Raw genomic sequence first — 23,187 nt, forward strand, 5'->3', positions numbered from 1 at the left:
TCACATAGATAATCTTCCACAGGGTAAACAAAATACAATATATATATATTTTATATATTATGCAATATTATTTTATATATAATATATATATGTAAAATAAAAAACAACAATCAGTTCTTATAATCAGAATAATTCAGTCATCCCTCAATATACACAACGCACTTGTGCAACTCAAAGAAAAACATAAATGTATTTATATTTGACAAAGGCAACAAGTTCACCGTAAACATCTCATCCAATGTTATGGGAAATTGCTGTACTATAATCAAACATAATATTCCAATAGTAAAGAGACTGAGAAGCAAAGAGCTGCAGCCATCATTATTGCAATTGACCCATCTACTCATATTAGTGGCTGCCGCTTCTTCCTCCTATTTTTCCTTCATCAAATTCTGATTTAAATTCATAGTTGGGGTCTGGAGCTGCTGGGACGTGTTGATTTGCTAACCTTAGTAGATATCCCTAAAGCATGAGAGAGGAATAATGTCATGACTCATAATATGTTTGGTTTCTTTGTGGCAAAATTTAAACCTACATTTATTATATAAACATTGCATTTTGTATGATTAATACATATTCATCTATTTGTTCAAAACAATACATTTAAAACAAGGCATCATGTTTCAAACTGGCTTCATTCCTGAAGAGAGAAGAAAATCACTTATAAAAGGAGGATTGTATTAGTTAGGTCCTTAGAGCATTATAGCTTTCTAAAATATTTTGATATTAAAAAGTAATTGTTGCTTTTGGCATTGTCTACACGATTATTGCTGCACTTACAATTGGAGAACACCCAGGCTGAAGTGTGACTAAACAGATTGGAGTCACCATAATGCTCAGAACTCAATCGACTCATGAATGATGCACGAGTGCTGGTGACAAAATCGGTGAATTGCTTGTCCTTAATTGTTTATGATAGATTAAACAGTTTAATCCATACTCTGGTCAAAGTGATGAAGGTGTTCACATAGAATTAATGACTGATTACCGAGGCTGTTTTATGATATAGCAGTGGAGTCAGTGAGACTCTGAGGACAGTGACGTTATGAGCATTTGCCTTCACTCATCACAACATACCAACTTGAGCTGCTTGTTTCTTGACAGTTTGAAGGTTTTTTTTTTTTTTTTTTTTTACATTTGAAAGCTTAAAATGGATTCTCTCTATTTGGAAGCTCTTGACCGGGAGGAGACACTTACCCAAAAGCATGTCCTTTTATCACGATGCACTGATAAAAATAACTGAGTTTCCGCTACTGCAGCCGGAGTCCTGTCAGTTTGGATGACCTGCGCCAAGCTGACAAGTACTTATCCTCAGATTTGTCATGGCGTTTCCGGTGGGAAGCATGGCGGTTTGTCAGTAGCTTTTATAATGTCTTTGGAATGATTTCGATCCTACTCCCAAGTCATTTCAGGTGAACACAGTGCTGTTTTTTAAGCAATACTTTTACTGACATGAATAGATGGTTTGAATAACATTAGATATAAGGAATGTTAGTTTAAAAGGAGAAAAAAAAAAGCTTTTAGGGTCTAATTGCTATGAGGCATAATATGACTCATGCCATCATGCAGCATAAATGCATTAGGTTTCTTTGAACAAGAAGTATTGATGTTAAATAGATGCCTCTATCTACAAATATGAAACAACGTTGTAAGTTCAATGTAAAAAAAAACAAAACAACAACAAAAATAACAAACTACATATACATGGCCAAACAAGCTTATTGCTATCAGAAGGAACAATCGAATTTCTCGTTTTCCCCACATTGAGTTGTTTCACTCCTGGCTGGACTAATGCTGTGAAATGGCAGAATTGTATTGAATAGCTTCGGGGGCAGGCCACTGGAGATGTGCAGTTAGTGTTTCATCTTGTGCATCAGAATGTGCTTACATGTCAGCAATGCAACGGGACGACGGTGATCACTACTGACAGGCTATAGTGATGCTGTAGTAGGTTGTTGCGGCCTCACACAACGTCACTCTGCGTGGCTGCTGCTGAAATCTCCGCTGTTATTCATTAAATGCTACCTGAGATTATTCAAGGACAGCAAGCTGTGAACTTCTCAGAATAATGCAAGGAAAACCAAACATGCCACTGGGGCTAGTGCATATTTCAGAAGAGACGCTTTCATAAATTTGAGAGTTGTACGGGCCTCCGTGCTGTAATATAATGCAGCCAGTGTTTCTGTGTTTTAAACAAAAACACACTAAAACACTAAGGGCATCATTCGTTTTTTTGTTCGTGCATGTCTTTTTGTCAATAGTACGACATTTCTTTCATGGAGTTGTTCAAGACTGATAATCAGAACAGATAGTTCGAGGCGATCGTGAAAAGAGTGGTGTTTTATAATTAATCTGAGTCTCATAAAATGGATTTCCTTCATGGATTAAAACAGAACTCTCCACTTCTTGCAACCAGTTTTTGATGTGTCTTCTGCAGCATTATAACCTTTTCAAGCTGAATGTGTTGTACCACTCCGCCTGTAATAGTGGTCCTTGGATGATGCTTTTGCAGTATATACAGAGAATGTGTAGGTGGAGTGTTAACAGCACTTTTACAGTGGTACAGTGAAATATTCAAGTATATTCTTCTGTATAATACTCCAGTAGCCACGGGCTATGTCGGTGAATCGCTGCTGTAGATTTTTTCCTGTCATGTTCAAGCATGTGGGCCGTATCTAGTTGTAGTCCTCGGATTAGGGCTAAAGCAGTGAGCATTGTCCCGCTCTTTGTATATAATGAGCATCTGCGGGGGGTAACCCGCTGGACGAAAATGTGTGCTTTTTCTTCAAAGCTGTGATCTGTGGAAAAGAGGGGACTCCTGCCAACGAGCAACAGCAATGCCCGAGGAGAAACACCTACTCAGCCTTCAGTCCCTATATGCCCTGCGCTCGCTATGTGGTTGGTCAACTGAGATGAATTGCGCAACAATGCACACTGTAATGTGGCTAAAAATATGAACCCTCTAATGTCATAACACAGAAATCATTTGAACTGTGTGCTCTTTGCCTTTAGTCAGACTCTCATCTGAAAGCAAACCTTTACAGTGATTTTACGGTCAAATTGACCTCTTAGATCCACTGAAGTCTGCAGAATATTCTAGCTTATTAAACTCCTCACCACTAGATTCACCATCAGAAAGCTCATACTTATGATATTTGTTTTGTGTAATTATTTCTTTCATCCAATCAGTAAATATGTTAAGTTTGATTAACTGCATTGAAATACATATTGAAAAGTTGTATTTTTAAGTTACATGTCCCTTTTTAAGAATAACTATAGGATTTCTCTATGAATCACGCACGTTTGATTTTATTCTCCGTGTTCAGTTCAATATAAAAGCAGACAGATTTAAGAGCGATACTGTGAGATTGTTTAATGACACAGCAGCCGATTGACCTCACTGCTAATGTCCACATGCTAAAATACCCACGTTCACTATGTAGAAGGGGAAATATTTTCCATGATCACAAATTCATGCCTTGACTGTTTCTAATTAGCAGTTAACATATTGACTAAATGCCATGACAAGTATGGCAGTTGAGTAGTTTACCTCCGAGCCGTAGTTTTTCCACAGTGGACATTTTTGACTTATGGTCATAGTTGACTGATTTTTACCAGGAATGTCAGTTATTCAGAATATTTTAAACTTTGAACCAGCAGGCGTTACAGCATGCTTTTTTTTTTGCTTCAGTATAACATACTACACAACGCAGTGAAAAGGAATAACTTAATTATTGAACAATTTCTCTCATTTCTTGATCTGACCAGAGGAAACATGCGGTAACTAAAGTACTCAGAACATACAGTTGAACCTGCTAGAAAAACCAACCACTGTAGCTAATGTCATAGAACATCTGTTACACACAGGTAAAGCGACATAGTAGGGCTTTTTGCAATGAACCCGCAGTGTTGATGTAATAATGCTTGCCTTTTTTTGGAGAAAAAAAGGACATTGTATATCTCATTTTCCCTCAAATTGTACGGTAAACTAACATAAAACTAAAATGAAATAGTCCAAAAAAAATCTATCTGGGAATCATATTTGAATCATATTATGGATCCAGTCTTTTTAAGAAGTTTCACTGTCCATCTCAAAAGGTCAAACCTCGCAATGTCTTTGTGGGGAAAGTACCTGAGGATAATTAGGATATCTCATGAATTGCACTCGTAGTTTGTCCTTTGAAAGCAGACAGCTATGGTTCTGTTGGGAGGATCACAGTTACTGACCCACTGTGCCGATGTCGACTTGCAGTTTTAGACTTACGACCCTCAGTATGAAGGATATTTGATGTGCCGGCACTTGTGCCTATTTCATAACTTCTATTGTCCTGCCACCAGCTCCAAGGACAAAGGCATCGCTGACAGTCAAGCCTTTCATGTTTTTTCTGCATAGGCATTTCTTATCATGCATTTTTTAAGTGAACTGTGAATTGTTAGACTTTGGGCATAAGGAGGTGAAAAAAGATCCAATGTGCTTAACGCAGTTTTAAATTCTTCTGATATGTAAGTAAATGATCCATGTTGTTGAATTCTTCTTTCTTTAATAGTTCAGAGACAAACAGAATACAAATGAACTTTACTGATAATTCCTGAAGATAATTACCTAAAGAGCGTTACCATGTATTCAGTTTCAGGTGGTCAGTACATGCAGGAGTGACCCCATAAAAGCAGGAACAGAGTCACTGAGGATTAAAATTAGTTATTGATGGACTTTGTGAACTCTGACTTGTAACACGACACCAGCTGTTATTGACTTTGGCTCAGAACACCTTTCTCCTGTGTCACTAAGACAGAGAAATCCAGCTCTATCCCGTACAGCCGACAAATCCCATTGCTGCTGGTAGAAAGCAAAGAAATGTGTCCCCTGCAATAAGAAAAGATGTTGGTTATTTGCACTTCAGCTCATCACCGGACTTGTTTCGGTGAGAAAAAGACTGGATTCGCAGGTCAGTCAGCACATTTGCACTGTTTTTGGCATCGTCTGTCCATCCCCTGTATTCTTGTCCCTGTTAAAGATCTCCTTTAAAAAACAAATTGTGGATGTTGAGCTTTCTGGAAGATTAGTTTTGTCCTCGTTTCTTTGAGTCAACATTTTGTGATTGTTTTTTATGTTCCCCACAGCTCCAATGCAGTGTAATACTGAACATTATACACATCATAAAACATATTTGTATTGTTGGTTTGACAAGAATAAAGCATAATCAGGTGAAATGACTCGCATTAGAAACTGTGCATATCATGATGGTGAAATAAATCAAGTTTCTTCCTGCTGTGGTGCTTCATGCAGACACCCAGACAGTTAACATAAAACCCAATATAGAAATTAACAACATTCATTTAGTCTGATTACATCAACCCAACCTACATGAACGCATGGACATAGAATAATTATAATATTATTAAAATAACCTGGCCTGGCATGGGCTGGCATGCTGGTGAAGTGACCAGAACACTTTCTGGCTGGTGTTTGTATGTTCTTCCTGTACCTGTGTAGATTCAGGCCCCGACAGACTGTTTGATCTTGTACGTCATCTACATACGTGACTTGTGCCTTCAGCGAAGTGGATACATGAATCATGTGGTTGAAGTAACATACCAGGAAGTAGAAGGTGACTGTCGATGTGGTCCAGCATTTTGCCTCTGCAAAGTAATGTTTTGGTGCACTGCTGTGGTCACTGCATCAACCATAACCCTATCAGCTGTGTGGTGTAGTGAAGTGGCAGTTGTGAATTTTCTCAAACTCTCTGAAGATGACCTTAAACTGTCTGTGGTTGTATCCATGGACTCCTCACTGTATGACATGAGAACACTTGATTCTATACAATGTACAAAGTTTCAATGTGTTTTTGTCAAACTACAATCATATTTTATTGATATCTGTTGACATGAGGATTGGAATGGGATAATCTCCACATCTCCCATTTGCAAAATTACTGCAGAATTCCCTCCTCATCTGGCTATTCCACTTGTCCAGTTACAGTTGGAGCTTCCTCGAGCATTGAGCTTATTGTCTCATACACTCTTACACAAGCCCACTCAGAAGCTTGAGTTGTCATGAGAAAGTTTTTTTTGGTGTTTCCAGTTTGCCTTCCAACCTCATCCATTATAAGCTGCTGCTGCTGCTGCTGTATGCTGTGCTGTGTCCTCTGCCGTCTTCACTTATTCAACATGTGACCTTGTGACAGAGCAGGACAGGTATCCCCATGTGACGAGGGCCAACAAAGCCTCCTCTGCCTCCAGAAAACAAACGCAACTACTGCTGTCCTCTAACATCGCTGCAGGCGTGGCTCTTCGGCGGTTGGGGGGGGGGGGGGGGGGGGGAATGACTGCCCGCTAGGCAGCAGCGTGCTCATAAACAAGTTATTTGTTCTCCTCACAAAAACTCAAATTGTTGTCCTCGGTTTTTGCAAATGTGGCATCTAAGTCAAACTTTAGTGCTTTAATTTGTCACTCTACACAGCAAGTCCACTTTTCCGCTCCAGCCTGAGTCCTCCGCTCTCCTTCTGGCTATTTTTTTTTTTTTTTTTATAAAGTTCCACTTCCTCACCGGATTTGTTGTTTACTTTTCTGGATAGGACAGCAGCCCACTTTAATCTTTATTCAGCAATGCAGGTTTGAACACCCAGCTCTGTTGTGCACAAGCTCTACAGGTTTACAGGTTCATCCATCCATCTGCAGGTTATTCTGATGGACTCGGTCTCCAGCTGTCGGCAGCAGAGCCCCTTAATGTTACAAAGACCTAAAAAGACACACTGACGCTGCTGGAGCTGCTGTAAGATACCGGTTAAGCTGGATGTGGTGGCGAGAACTGAAGAAGAGTAGAGAATTTGAGGATGAGGGAGAAAAGAATAGAGCAGGATATCTCCAACAATGGCAGGTAGTAGTGGGTGTTTGCTGGCGATGAATAAGATAGAAGTCAGCAAAGAGTGAAGAGAAGTGATATCTTTCCTAGTGAGATATTAATCATGCATAGAAAGCCTGTGTTAGTATTCCGAACAGAAACTCACAGAGCAGAAAAATAGATCTCATCCCCACTGTAATAAAGTAAATGATGCGTGCCTTCATTTCTGACCGTGATCGGGATATTTTACTGTAGTTGGCTAGTTTTTATTGCATCGTGAGCCCAAATATATGGTTTCATTAGTCCTTTAGGAGAACAGGCTGCCTATTTAACCTTGACAAACAAAAAATATTGATGCCATTTTGCAAATACAATTGGATGATGTTGGATGAGCTGAGAGGTGTTAATTTTATGACTGCCTTCTATTTTCAGTGAATTACATGGCCTGAATATTGAGAAGAAATTCCTCACCCTGTTGTTTGAGAAGGATTTGTTCTGAGTTAAATGATGTTGGCCTGAAAGGAGGAAGTGTGAAGCCTTCTAAGTCCAAGAGGAAGTATTTTCTTTGTATTTTTTCACTTGTGACAGGCTCTTTTCATTGAAATGCTTGAGTCCATTAAATTTTCTTTAAAAATATGCTTTCTTATATAAAGTACAACAATGGCCTTTTGCCTCTGGAAGATATATTTTCTTGATTATAGCATCGTCTCACACAGATATGGATATTTATGTGGATGCCACTGTTTGTTTTGTCTTTGAGGCTGCCACTCTGGCCTTTCAGGACACACACCAGCTGATGCGGAGTGTGTGTGTGTGTGTGTGTGTGTGTGTGTGTGTGTGTGTGTGTGTGTGTGTGTGTGTGTGTGTGTGTGTGTGTGTGTGTTTGTGTGTGCTGAATGAAGACGAAGGCTGAGGGAAAGAGCTCTGATGAAATAACAGAGAGAGGGAGATGGCTGAAGCAAGTCATCAAGAATGTGTGGGTGACTGAATACTCGCCTTAATGGAAAAGTCAAGTTGAACAGAAGCAAATGTAAAAAAAAATAAAAAATAAAAAATCAGCTCTGAACTCCAACATGACACTCAAAGAAATCTCAGAGCAGTGAAATCATTGTGCTCTGATTGCAGTCAGACATGTTCAGTAGAGTTTAAAAAAAAATCCATCATATCTAAAGTGCTTTTACCTAAAACACGGTTATACACAGCAAGTGAAATATTTCTCTCTCAAATGCCAGGTGGACATTTTAGCAGTAATAAGGGTAATAATAAAAGCTTTTAACATATTTTTAGCATTTACAAATCATCTCCATTTTTCTTCCTCTGCCTTTGTATCTGCATTGCTGGATTTTCTGGTGTGTTCCCTGTGTTCAAACCACTGGCAGGGTCATGGGGTTTGTGGGACAGTACTCTGTATCATGTTACCACCATGCATGTGCATCCTGGTGTGTGTGATGAGGCAAACAAAACAAGCAGCAGCTCATACATAAGCTGCTCTGTACAGCTCTATTAGAGGTCAAAACCATCACCCTTTAACGATAAGTAATGCATGAGTCATTGGTGATTCAGCTTGTAACATGAATTGTGATGAACGAATGGAGCCACAAATAACAGATTTAAAATAATTAAAAAAAAAAGAAAATATACTTCAGTTTGATGTCACTTGAACATGTTCTGCTTTTTGGCTTTAAATACTGTCAGAGGGTCACATTTCTGTGTTGCACACATAAAATCATAAAATCTGAAGTTGCCTCTGTGTCCTCACACAAATGGCGTTAGATTGTTTGTACATACCCACATAGAGCCATCTGCACTTTTACCCTCATTGCTAAAGTTGCTGCTGAGGTTGTTCAGTGGGTTGTTGGCATTGTCCGAGCTGACATTTTGAGTAATGAATGATGAAAAGAAGTAAAATCTGGCTGTTATAATTTTGAAAGGCAAGATAAGCAGCCAAGGGTTCATTTAAATGGAGGCCTCAAAGCAGAAGTGGTGAGTCCTGGTTCAAGAGGACCGCAGTCCGGCAAGTTTCTGACATCGCCCTGCTTCACCACACCTTATTGTAAGACAGCCTGCACAGCTTGGTGATTCACATTAAATCAGTTCAGGTGCGTTGGAGCACTAAGATATTGAAAACATGCAGCACAGCAGCCCTCCAGTACCACAGTCTGACACTACCGCCTGAATAGGAATATGAAAAGTTTGAATTACTTGACGTGCAGCTTTTCTCAGCGCTGCTTGGTTTTCTGGTGGTTTGCACTCATTCTGCTGGGAGGAGCACGGGAAAGTTGCTTTTCGATTATCAATCAGTGTGTGTGGTTGTTGGCCTCTCTGTGTTTAACCTGTTATGGTCTGGCGACCTGTCCAGTGTGTACACTGCCTCTGCACACAGTCAGCTCAGATTGGCTCCAGACCACTGAGACCCTCGGTTAGATAAAGCAGGGATAAAAAAAAAAGGTGGAGGGATGATTGTATATAAGTATTTTTGTGAAGTACTCTCTTGCTACAGGCAGAAGGTGGCTCTCACCACGTCCTCGGTTTGGAGAAGCGAGTCACTGCGCCAACATGTACACCAGCTATCCTTGTGCTGCTGTGGACAGGGTCAGCAAAGAATTGTATTTTCGCCTCGAAAAACAGAGGCTCTCTAAGAACAATCAGGATCAGTTGAAGGTGATGGCATATTTAGAGAAGTTTCACAGCCTTGCTGTCAGTATCCAAGAAGCAGTTACATATTTTCTGCGCAAAGGCTCTATTTAAAACAAACAAACAAACAAACAAAAATAATAAAACCCACAATCCAAAGTCACAACCTTTTATGTCCTCTTAAAAAAAAAAAAAGGCTATCAGAGGTTTATGCTTTAGGATTTGATTTGTACTATCCTCAGAAGCAAAATGGATTTCAAGATGGATTTCAAAGCATCAGATTTGATCAAATCACTCATACCCTCATTTAACATGTATGACTCAACATCCTGTCTGAAAAATGTTGTGATATACGTCAAAAATATCAGAACATCCTGACATTTGCTGCATCACACAAGGGTAGAGGTCACATCTCTGATTCTCTCATTCGGTGGTTTTTAAGCTATTTATTATGCACAAATAAAATAAAGTAGGTATTGCCTTGTAAGAGCAAGTATCTGTGGGATGTTTATGGCCACAGCTCATTTCCATTGGCCTGCAGATGGAGGCCAACAGGGCCAGTTATAAATCTTTTATACTGCCACACAGCCCAGTGCCTGGACATTTGCATGCTCATGTTTCAGGGTATTTGTCCATTAAGAGCTGTGGCCAATCCACTGACTTCTCCATTATTTCTAGTTGATTACCCGAGCGGTTGCATTTACAGCAAGGAGAAGTGAAGGGCAGCAAGGCAACAGACCATGGCCATGGGGGGCAGACATCCCACATGGCACCCTTTTATTCAGAAAGTCACCACTTCACACGGAAGATTAATATCATCATGGATTCTGTCTGTTCTCTGTTTTTTGTTATTAGGGAACTCCAGAGCTTCAGCCTATAACATGTGACTTAAATTAGGAGAGGATTTGTTTAAAGAAAAAAAAAAAAAAAAGAAACTTGAACTCATTCTGGTCTTTATTTCTTTCACCAGTCTGCTCGCAGTTCTCCCGTGGAGTTTACGCCATCTTCGGCTTCTACGACAGGAAGTCCATGAACACGCTGACCTCCTTCTGTGGGGCACTGCACACCTCCTTCATCACGCCCAGCTTCCCGATTGACGCCGACGTGCAGTTTGTCATCCAGATGAGACCCGGCTTGCGAGGAGCTGTTCTCAGTCTGCTGGACCATTACAAGTGGGAGAAGTTCGTCTACCTTTACGACACCGACAGAGGTGAGAGCGCGTGTCTGTGAAAGTACGCGGGTCTGCTAAAGGCTGCCAGTTAACATTCAGGAGAAACCAGATGAGCAGAAGCAGCGAAGCTCATTTCTGGAGAGAAAGTAATTGGCATGCCAAGCCCTGCTCGTGCAGGCGCGATATTATACAGTGTATATGATCACCCTTTAATATGTAAATCCATTATCCCCAATTCTTATTCTAAGTGGTTTGATACTTTTTAATCTAAGTCAGTAATGATCCTAAATTGCTTCACTATGCGGCTGAATCCTGCTTACGGAGGCGCTCAACACTTCCTTGCTTCCGAGAAATGAGTCATTCACAGGTGCTGCTGATCCGCTGTCGTAGCACCGCTGCAGCCGCCTGAGTCTCTAATCCTAGGCACTCTCTGATTATCATTTAGCTCTAATTGGATTATATAAAGACTGTGCACATCATCCTCCAACTTCTGCATGTATTTTATGGCCTCCTGCTCCCCTCCTGTGGGCCAACTATTTACAGATTCCGGTCCTCATGGGGTCAGCATCTGGAGGCGATAAGAAACAGCGTAACAATCTGTTTGTATGAAAATGGACCACATGCTGGTCGGAGATTTACTGTAGCAGTAAGAATATATTGTATGGTGTCATGCCAAACATGTTTTCAAATCGTGCGTTTCAAGCGAGTTAGTAGATGCAGAGATGCTCTCTTGCTGCTGCTCTTAAATGTGCCAAGCTGTTCAGAAGCATTCCATGTATTTTTAAACTGACATAGGGCATTTCTAGGACAAGTGCACTCATTTTTTTACTTCCTCTGGCTCTCTTTATGCATCTCCACTTCAGGTGTCTAATGTGGAGCTCGGTAATGAATCCGATCCTTGGGGAAGAAAAAAAAAAATGTATGCAAATATAAGAAAATGCAGATCCATTCATGTTTGTGTGAGCTTCTAAAAAAGCTACTTTTCAGAGTCGCGATATTACCGTTCAGAGTCACGTTCAACCTCAAGTATCAGGTTGTTATTGCTCTCACTTTAGGGGGAGCCTTAGTTTTATTGATCCAGCCGGCGCATCTCGGTGGCAGATTGCAGGAGCTGATAATGGTCGTCTGGCATGGTACAGACAAAAATGATTAAAGAGTTTATAACCTCTCCCTCATCCACCTTAGAAATGCCTCCTGATGTGGCCCTTTGAGCTGTGCCCGCCTGCGATGGCCCCCCTCACCTGCTGTGTCGAGGCTGACGGGCCGCCATCTGTATTACTTGTCCTATTTCCACAGCATGACACAGTGTAAACACTGTACTTTAGAATGGACTCCCACATGCTGCACAGCTTGTGTTTGCTGAGTGGATAGTTAGCGGTCCTGTTTTGGCTGGAAGTCTCATCCCAATCCCCCCATCAAGGCTCTGGAGCAATAGAGTTACCACTCATCCAAATGTCATTTATAACTTCATTATAAAATGAGAGCTGTTTTTTTAGCCCTGAGAGATGCTTTTGTTTTCCGTGGTTTGTGAGTCAATAAGACAGCAGTATTCTGCAGAGACATTTTACAATGAAATGTATGTTTGTTTGTTAACAAAACACAAAGTCTTTTATCAAAACACAAGAAGCAAAAGCGTCTTAATGTTGAAACAGAAAAAAAGAGCTGTTATTATGAGGTTGTCTGTCTCCAGATCGTTGGGGAAGTGGACCATGAATTTCCTTTCATCACACACCACAAGAAGGATTCTTTTTTTTTTTTTTTTTTTATCGTAGCCTGAAGTCACAACCACTCATCAAAACTGTAACTCTGCAATCAGATTGTAACTCTAATGGATAATAAAATGCCCAAAGATACTGTTTAATGTTGCCATGCATGACCTTCGCTTTAAATTTTTTTGAGATGTAAAATGTTATAGACATCAAATGGTTCCAGCTTCCCTTTCATGTTGAGATGTCTTCCACTGACAGCACGAATGCACAGATCTAAACTATTCCAACTGACACATTCACAGTAATTATTAAACAACGAGTGGAGTCTGTTTTCTTACAGCTGCTTATTCGCTGCAGTCTCTGGCTGTTTCACGCAGCCAAAGTGTCGCTCAAAGCGTTGATTGTTTGATAAACAAAAGTGATATAAAAGGAGAAACTGACGGAGCCACAGAGTCCCGGTAGAAGCAAAAAAAGGAAATCATTCTCTTCACTTTAACATACACGGTCCATTAAATCCACGTTTATCTGCTACATCACCTATGCATCCCAGATGCAATGAAATGTTCTCTTTAAATAGACTAATGGCTGGCGGCAGAAAGAAACTCTTGAACGTGCAATATCTGGGCATTATCACCAAGATGTGAAGAGGAAATTCTTACCCAGCTTTTTCATTTTTCATAAATTTACTATCTTAACTTGTTTGTTTGTTTTTCTTTTGTCAGTCAGAATTTCATTACTGTTTATTAGCTAGTCTGTAAATTATAAGCAGCAAAAGGCAGCCTTGGTCATTGTGATGGTCACACAAATGTCATTTTCTCTACCAGTGGACTAAACATTTAACATTCTGATTAACAATTTCATAGAAAAGGTAACTAAATGTTATTTGTCCTAATTCAGTGTAGTGGTTCAAATCCAAAATGCATGTTGTTATTTTTTATTTTAAAATACACCAACAAAACATAGATATTACAAAAAATTATCTCAATGTGAATTGTGTTTGGATGTTTCCCATTTTAAATAAGAAGGAAATCATCGACATCAAGTGGTGGCATCACTGTTTAAGTGCCTGAAGCTGCAGTTTCTTAATGACCTTCACAGTACGGCTCTAAGAAAACAAAGATGTCAACACAAACACGGTCTAACTTCTGCTGGGAAACATGAACCGAGAAGAGAGAAAAAAAAACAACAACACAAAAGCATTTCCTAGAGGAAATTAACAACCCAGAAGATAAAATCATCTGAAGCTGTTTGTTCCTTATTTGATCCTTTGGTAGCGTTATGCATTCATTAGTTTGCACCTTTGGCTTTGTCTTCTCGATGTTGACCTCGGGGTGTTTCCACACTAATGGGTTCTTCATGTCTTGCTAAGCTGAATACATGCAATATCACTTTTTAGAAACGCTGCCAGCCTGCATTTCATTCGACTTTGCTTTGCAAGTGTAACAACAATAGTTGTCGTTACTCTTATTAAGATACTTGATCAATGCAACAATGTTTTGTGATAGTATTTAATACAATTAAACCACTAAATGTGTAAAAACTTATTGTACAGAGACTGGCCCTTGTCAGTGCTACATGATCATGAACTGTTATAGTCTGAATATCTTTGACAAATATGGACAAACGTGCCTGCTGCACAGAAACCACAGTTTTAGCAGTGAGGCAAAGGACGTTAGCTCCTAAATCAAAGTGTAATATTCCCAACAGTAATGTGAAGAGATAGAAAGAGCATAGCAAATGTATACTCAAGCACAACCACTTTTAAATTGTTTAAATTGTACTCTTTTACAAATGATAGAACTGTTTTTTTTGGTTGTTTTTTTTAAAAAGTTTTTGTTACTTGTTAACCTTTGGATGGTTATAACATTACATTTCTCAAACAATAATGTACATTTTTGGGGGGGATTCTGAGCAAATGTAAATATAAAGCAAATACTGTCAAGAAAATAAACTTATTTGGTATGAAAGTGCAGCTCAAAAGGTTGGAATTTTTATTCAATTTGTGGCTATTCTCAGCAGAGGATTTGGAAATTAGAGAAGTAAATTACACTGTATGACTTGTGGTTAATGATTAATACAATTTAAAGACACTCAAGAAAGCATGAGTACACATCAATTGTGTTTTACTACTTGATTGTGGATATTTGTAAATTATTATAATTTTAATGAAGTAGAAAGGAAGTTTAAAGTACAAGTTTCTCAAAGCTGTATTTATAAGCAATGTTTGACTACAGGTAAGACCGACTGTGTAATCTAACACTCATTGTCTATGGCAGTCCTTCTGTTTCATTAACTTCCAAACTGGATCCTGATTTCTTTTCACTGCCATGGAAATGAAGGAGTACAACTGAACAACCCTAAAAGCAGCGACTCCTGCGTGCGCCTGCCGCTTTCACACATGGGGGACAAGGGGATCGGGGGAGAATTTGCATTTGATGTGTAATCACACTGCACTGCTGCTGAATGTCTGCTTGGTTTCGTCTCTGCAAGGAAACATCTGATTAATTGCACGCAGCTAAAGAGCTGCACTCAGCAGTCAGGCACACAGGCTCATTAACAAAGAATGGGCGGGAGAGAGGGAGAGGGTGAACGGTATCAGGCAGCTGTTCCACTTTGTCAACACCTCACTGCAGCTTCACTCTTGAGATGGACACATATCAATAAGCCTTGACCCACCCCCTCTGTGGGCCAACGCTGTTTTCCTCCCAGGCCCTAATATTGAGACTGAGGTAGAAACTCATCAATCGAACTGGTTTACACCAGAGGGCTGTTTTCCTCCCCTGTTTAGGGACTCTATTAGGTCTGGATGTACAACAAGCAAAGGAGAGATACACATGTAAAAGAACAGAAGATTAGTGACTGAGGTGTTTCTCTGTAAGACAGGTCTCAAAACACTCAAAAACCAAAGAGCTGCAGAAGTACCCTTCATAACACCAGTCTCCAAGGTTAGACAGGAGTATGTCAAATTTTATAAACTTCCACAACAGAGAAGTGGCTTTGTATCTTGTTTTTGTTTTGTTTTTTGTAGAGTGAGAGAAGAGAGAGAGACTGTATTTATTTGGATTTATGCATTTGAGAATAGTCTTGAGTTTGGTGTAGAATAAATTTGAGTTTCCCTGTGGGGATTCAGATTGCCTTTAGATTTGCAACTGGGAACAGAGTGTTTTTGAAAAGGCAGTTTGGATGCTGCAGAAGTGTGTGTGTGTGTGTGTGTGTGTGTGTGTGTGTGTGTGTGTGTGTGTGTGTGTGTGTGTGTGTGTGTGCGTGTGCGTGTGCGTGTGCGTGTGCGTGTGCCTGTGCGTGTGTGCGTGGTGACCTCATTGGTAAAAACCTCAAAGGGAGCTGTGCATTCACTGAGAAGATACAGCTGAGGCGTTGGCTGTCTTGGAGTCTTTCTGCATCAACCAAACCTCCTCTATTATCAAGCGCTGAGCCTGACTCTGCCAGACGCCCAAAATGGCACCAATTGATCCATGCACACATCCACGCATGCAGAGGCACTGCAGCTTGAAAACAACATCAAACAACATGTAAGTTGCAGACTTTCAACTTTCCCACTGCAGCATTGAGACCAATACATCCATAAAAACTGGGTGTAAGGGATTCCAAAATATTTCAAACAAATTTTTTTAATTTTTTTCTTCTATCTGTGGCTTTCACCTCTGTGCATGGATGACTTTTGAATTAAATTTTCACCTTGTCACTCTGCACATGCTTGCTTTCTATGAAGAGACATCTCTTTTGTGTCTTACGTTGAACAACTCGACTGGGTTGCAATGCAGAAACGGGGGAACGCACAAATGCTGCAGCCTTTTGAAAAACATTATGTAACCTTAAACAGTTGCTGTTTACCACTTTGTAAATCTTTGTTCTTTGCTTGAACCTGCACGGTCTCCTCACACAGAGTTTACCGCTAGCATTACTGCATAAAACCCTCCCTCTGCTGTGAGATGTGAAAAAAGTCATTACTCCAGGCATGAACGGCTAAACATGGAAGTGTGAATAAAAGACCATTTTGGATCCTTTTCACTCTCCGTCTGCTCACACATGTTTCAGGTGATTTGTTTAAAGCAGTCACCACTCCACTCAAACATGGCTGGATGAGAAAACCCTCCTGTCTCACTGTTGAGATCATTATTTCAGGACCATGGACAGCTCCTGCTGAGCTCTCCCTATCTATGCTCTGCCAGATTTGTGTCATCCATTCTTTTTCAATGCCTCTCTTTACATTGTAATTTCAGGTTGAATGTGAAAATATGTGACACATCAGCTGTCATAGAGATCGCCATAAATCACTGAATTGGTGGTTTTTCAGAGGAAACACTTTCATTTGTCAAAGCTGGAAAAGGACAAGTGTTTCTAACAGCAATAATGATGGCTCTGTTTTATTCCAGTGTCCGTGTAAATCATGGCAGTGTAATAGTAAACCAGCATGCCAAGTAGCAGAACTCTGCAGTTCAGAAAATACAATAATAGATTTTGCTTTCTTACTAGCCTAAATATAAAAAGAAAAAATTCTTTCAAATCTGATTTTAATATGGTAAATTATTTGATACTCAATTTTGAAACGATTATTCAGACACGCCAATGATATGGGTCATGATGAGTTGTTTTAAATGGTTATAATAATAATAATTATAATAAAGTAAAATATGGAGTTCAATGGTAGAATACAAGTGGTGAGAGAACCATAACTTTGACTACTTTAGCGTGATTGTATCAGTCGTCCTGTTTTGAAAAAGGTTTATTGAATGGGCTTCAAATATATAAATACGACTTGTCACAAGACACCCTGCTGTGAATGAGCCAATTATAACAGTGTGAAGGGCTGACAATGGAGAAATGTTTGTTTCCAGTCTAAGTGAATGGTGGATGTGAATTCTTATGCGGTAGTACAGTTTCATCTGCTAGAGCCAAATAATAAGATCTATGCCAACCTCAAGTGACTCTAATAAATATAAAGGGAGTCAATGTAGGGAGGCAGGAGCTGAAGCGGCAAACTGGAGAGAGTCTGTGTCAGAGGGGAAATTGGAGCAGAGAATACTACAAGAGCCAGAAACATGACAGAGAAACCTTGACGACTTTAAGTTATAGGTTAAATAAATTGTCAATGAAGTAGAACCTTTTAATGCCATTGTCAAAAACATGTTGCCATACCAAACCAAAAGGCCTTCGTACTTACGAAGGATTATTGGAGATGTCCTCTATCTGCTTGACTTCCCCTTTGCATTTTTTGAGGGACATTTATGAAGAATAGAATCACTAAAGGGTGACATGATGAATTACTAATTTAAAACACATTATTAGAACTGTTTTTGAGTTGAATAGATTTAATTAAAATGATATTATGGCGCACAATGACAAGTTGTACCAGTTGCTGACTTTGTATGAAGATATATCAAATATTTCAAAATTAACTCGATGCATGTCGCCAAAGGCTTCAATGATCTTATTTGCCATATCTGTTACTAATAACAATATCCAATGAACACTTAACTTTTCTGTCCCTGCTTCTTGACTCATAAAGCCACCACTCAAGAAAAAATTAGAAATCAATACCTCTGAAGCCAGATGTGATTCCACTTATCCCACTCTCATTGTCTGCTCACTCCTGCCGGCTCAGGGAGTAAACGGGGCAAGCAGTTCAGGAGCACGAAGTTTATTTCGGCTTAAGTGAAGATTTTCTGCTCTGTGCAGCTCACTGCTGTTGTCTCAGCTGCTCACAGACAACAAAGTAGCCGCATATCCAAATGAATGGGAAAGGAAATGAAACTGTATGGAGATGAAGAGAGGGAGAAGGAACAGAGGAGTCAGCAGAGCCTTTGTGTTTTTCCCATGTCAGAAAGCGGTGCATGGCACAGAGGGCCAAGCATGGCCTGACATGCTGTCAGATGCATCCAATGTTTTCGTACTTCATCAGATTTAAAGCCCCCTTCCTCTCTTTTTCTGTCAGATCCAGGGAGTCATATCTATCGTCCTCTAAGCCGAGCACTGAGCATGACCAGATATTAAACCAGGTGACTACTAGAGAGTCCCTCTGCTTTAATATGCGTAGTTTCGTTTATGCTTCAATTTGTGCTTCTCTGTTGATCAAATGCCTCTCATGTTTTTCAGGATGCTTGCTAGTGCATAGTACTACTATAGTAGTCTTGTTGCATTATGAAAGAGATTGATGTGAAGCATGCTTCCTCATTTGCCCAAGAGAAAACACCATTTGTATATGCTTCAAAGAGAAGTTGGTGTTTTTTATAGGATAAAAGAAAAAGCAACAGACAATGATTTCAGCCCTTATGGACAGGAGCCACCATTTCTGTGTATGTTGCATTGATATATATGTGTATTGTGTTTGTATTGTATACATCAATCTGGTACACAACAGACTGTTTTCTATCAAAAACCAACTAATTCCAGACCTGGAAAATCCCTAAAGCGCTGCAATTTTGGAGATGCTCTGGCTCCCTCGTCGAGCCATCTCGATTCCTTCCTCGTCAAAATCACTCAAGTCCTGATGCTTGCCCATTTTATCTGCTTTAAATACATCATCTATAGTCAGAAAATGTTCACTTGCTATCTTATATATACCACACACTAACAGGTGCCATGATGAAAAGATGACCAGTTATTAATTTGACTTCTGGTTGATGTTAATGTGGTCTATGTTCACTGTATATTCAATGTTTATATAGATTATTTCATAAAAGATGAGTCAGCAGATGAATGGATACAGGAAGAGGGATGCTCAACAGTCGGTCAACAACTTTGCAGTTGTCATTAGATAAGGAATGATCTGTTTGATTAGCTCTGATCAGTGATTAGGCAGGAGTGGGTGGTGTGGGGGTGCAGGGCTCTGTGCAGTTCAGCTAATTTGGAGCAGGGAGCTGTTATCAACATTTGGAGTAGGCGTTGTTGAACTAATTGTACTCAAAAGTGTCTTTTTACTGTCATTTGGCAGCTCAAATCTTTTATTTCCCTCGCTCTGCTCGTATTGCCCACTGGAAACAATTTTCTTTGTGGAGCTGCGTGTAAGTGCTGAGATTTTTATGAGACTTCTCTGAAGCAGGTTCAGCGGCTTTGTCTGAATTCCCTTTGGTGTGGTGCTTAGCTTTGGGCTTCCCGTCACAATGGCACTGTTCGAATGCCTGCAAGACAAATTTAAAAGAGGTCACCTTCTCCGGGGGAAGGGGGAGGGACGACTGAGTCACAGTTGAGACTGCACACCACACTCCGCCGTCATGTGAGCTGCTGCTCAAGACGGGCAAGAACAAACACAGGACCAGGTGCCAGCAGGGCCTCCTTCACTCTTTTTCTCCCAGCTTTGTCATTTCCATAGAAAACCTTTGCCTGGCAAATCATCTTATACTTCATTCGTTTCAAGGAAATTGCTGTGTCGGGGTCTATTTCAATGTGCTCAACATCAGTGGTTCTCATCGTGGTGTTCTGCGCCCCAACAGATAATACATGTGGTGACCTGGGCTCTGCACAGTCTCAGTCAAGATTACATTCGCTCAAGTCAAGGAAAAATCTGAATAATAATGCTTCCTTTAAAGTCAAGCATACCAAGTGGTAGTGTCCGCCAACGTTTGGCTTCACTGTACTCCATCCATCCATCTTTTATACTGCTCCATCTTATTGAGGGTCGCTGCCAACTGTGGGTGGGAGCAGGTCCCACACCTGGACAGGTCACAGGGCAGGACAGAGAGAGATCAGAGACATGTGTACTACATGATGGTGAAGAAGTGGCAACATTAGTTGGTTAACAGTTGAAGCGAGTCATGCTTTGTTCTATATAACCGATCCTCTGAGCTACAAAGAACAGCATTTTGGAGGAGTAAATACTGATCTCCTGGGTGCATGTGTGGGCTACTAAGCTTATATATTCAAGAGAATCCCACATAGAGGCCAGTCCGGCTTTCTGCTGCTCGCTCAAACAATTGCTGTCGTCTTTTTTTAAAGGAGATTCTTCTGGGTACATTTTGTGGATGAACTTCACAGTAGAGTGTGTTTAACAGTTTATGTTTGTAGACCTGGGTATGAATACAGTATGGAACGTAGTATCAGTGCTGCACATATGGCACAGAAGCTTAAAAGGATCTGACATTAGTAACAGCTTTTTTTGGACCTCGTTTTTTGTGTTGCGTTTTGCAGGATTTTGCGTAGTATCAGGCCACCTTGTGTTACACATTAAATCGATTGTCTGCTGCTCGACCTGATGGTGATGTTATTCTTTTTCATACATCACAAATCATTTGCTAATTTGCATTACATTAAAACATTTTTGTCATATTGCAGACCTCAATTATGTCACCAGTAATCTCTTCAGGATAACGGCTTTCCTTTCCTCCTTATCTGTGAATAGCAGCCCGTAAAAGCTGGTTTCATTCGCGAGCGAACTGTCCATTTGAGTGCAGGAACAGAGGAAACTTCGGAGGAGACATGCGCTGCAGCAAATACTCCAAGGTCTTCCTTCCCTTTGTTCATTTATGAGCAGATGCATGGTGTTTCTTTCTCTATGTTTTCACTAAGTAATTCTTGGTTCTCTGTATTTGCAGCACAAATCTGTTCAATGTGGAAAAACAGACTTTTTGGCTTCTTTAGTGGAACTCTATGTAGTCAGTTGCATTGCATAGTGGGGTTTTTTTTTATACTGGTTACAACAGTTTTTGACGGTGGTTAAAAAAAACCCACCTGTGATTGCAGCAGTTAAAGTCCATTTCAAGTCCCCTAAGTCCAATCTGCATTTATGAACCTCCTGGAACTTAATCTTAAGAGGCCGGTGTGTTTAGGAGACAAATGTCTATTATCAGGCAGTTCAGATAAGTGGCCTTATTCAGGACATGAGGAGGCAGCGTGTCTTAGTTCAGAATAAAATTGTTCAATAAAACATACATTTGTAGATATTTTGGTATTTTTGTTCTCTTTTGTCCAGTATAGTGTGCCATTGAAACTATGGATGAGCAGTCTTAAATCACCACTGCGCCAACGTGCCGCCCTGCGGGATCAAGAAGGGTCTGCAGCAGTCTGAATGTTGCCAGGTTATCTCAGCTTTTATTTATGTATGATTTATGTTGCTGCTTCATCTTTTTGCTTTTGGTTCACAGACACTGTATGTTTGTTTCTCTCAAGATCATAAAGAACAGATGCTACGCCTGGTTCTGCATGACTACCGAAAAATACTTCCCCCTCACGGGAGAGCACGTAGTTGAAAGCACCAATCTTTAATAATGATAAAAATGTATTCAAGCGGAGCAAATTGAAGTGTGTGTGTGTGTGTGTGTGTGTGTGTGTGCGTGCGTGCGTGCGTGCGTGCGTGCGTGCGTGCGTGCGTGCGTGCGTGCGTGTGTGTGTGTGTGTCTATATGCCACAAGTTGATTTCCAACTAACTGAACTTATTAAGTGAATCTGTCATCAGGTTGACCCACACAGTGCCGACAGCTCAGCGAGTGTCACTGCACTACATCTATCTGCACATTATCAGGACATTGTAATTAATAAGCGACCCTTCAATGTAAGACTTTTCGAGGAACTTCTTTGTAATTTATTTTTTGAGTAGCTACATTAGCGAGGCACGTCCAGTCCAAGTCAAATTTGTAGAACACTATCTTAGACGGGCATTTTCTTACAGTACATAGAGTAGTATATTTAATTTGTCCTCTGAGCTCAGAATTATGGGATATTTTCTGAGTTGATTTGAGGACATTTTAAAGACCTGCCCTCTCGATCTCAGACAACTTTGAATGCTCCAAGTTTAGATTTTAATACGCTTGCGAGCAGCTTGGCAGGCTCATAAAAATGTCTTGATGTTGTTTTTATAGCCCTTGGAAATTGTTCGACTTACAATTGCTTCTACTTCTCGCCCTGGTATGGTGTTACCTGCAGATTAATATTTTGGAATTTTTCTTCACAGTCACAAATGTTGTGTTCAACCAGAAACTTGTCACACTGTTTTTCCTACAACACCGCAATGGTTCTACTACCTGTAACTATGCAATCGGTTGTTAATGGATGAATATTAATTACTGGACCTGGAAAGTGGTGCCTGACAATGCCATGTGGCTACCACAGCTTGTGATTATTAAGCTATTCAGTGTTCAGTTTGATAAACAAATGTATGCTTATTTTGGTTCTGATCATGTCTGAGAGGAGAATTCCTGGGAGATTTTTACACGAAATGTGTGACTTTCTTCACTTACTAATGCTGTCACTAACTGTTTTGTTTCCTGAAAATTGCTTTGCTTCTTCAAATAAAACAAAATTAAGTATTGTCTTTTATATCTTTATATAGCAGATCCAAATACTGAAATTGAGCATTGTCACATAATACTTATCAGATACCTATTTTCTGTTTGAGATGAAACATTTAGGTTGTGCTATATATAGGTGGCCAACAATATGCTCCTATTTTGAATATGTATTATTCTTTTAGGTCGATACTGAATAATTGACTCCGTAAAAACGCCCTTGATGGTTGTCCTGCCTGCTGGCTGTTGTAAAAATGTACCATCTGTTTACAAAGTCAACCAAAACTCTGTCTGTCATTTGTGTGTCGACTGATAAATCATACTAGCGTTAATACTCACCAGGAGACTTCGATGTCCTTTGGCATACAGATTTCCTTTTTGGATTGTGATAATTGAGGTTAGAGTATTCTAAATGTGACATTCAGTTAAGTCCTTATGAACTTATCTTTTATTTTTGCATATCTTTAATTGTAAGTATCTTCAGTGGCTTAACATCAACCAGTGTTTAAATCCGAAATATCCAGCTTAGTTTAGTGTGAGAAAAAGAACGAATATAAAACTCTCAGGGGAATCGTTTGTAAATCCCCCAAATCC

The 23,187-nt window shown here is 40.0% G+C and overlaps 1 protein-coding gene across 2 annotated transcripts in view; it reads left to right on the forward strand.

Annotated features, from left to right (window-relative positions):
• The window catches only part of gria3a (glutamate receptor, ionotropic, AMPA 3a), a gene marked incomplete at both ends in the record, with an annotated part of 71,062 nt that overhangs the window by 5,073 nt on the left and 42,802 nt on the right, over positions 1 to 23,187 (forward strand). For both annotated transcript variants that reach the window (XM_080508774.1, XM_080508775.1), the window contains one exon: positions 10,446 to 10,685. In XM_080508774.1, the coding sequence (XP_080364900.1) occupies positions 10,446 to 10,685 (240 nt within the window). The remainder of the gene's footprint in view (positions 1 to 10,445; positions 10,686 to 23,187) is intronic.

Source organism: Blennius ocellaris (assembly GCF_963422515.1).
Source record: "Blennius ocellaris genome assembly, chromosome: 14".
Lineage (NCBI taxonomy): Eukaryota > Metazoa > Chordata > Actinopteri > Blenniiformes > Blenniidae > Blennius > Blennius ocellaris.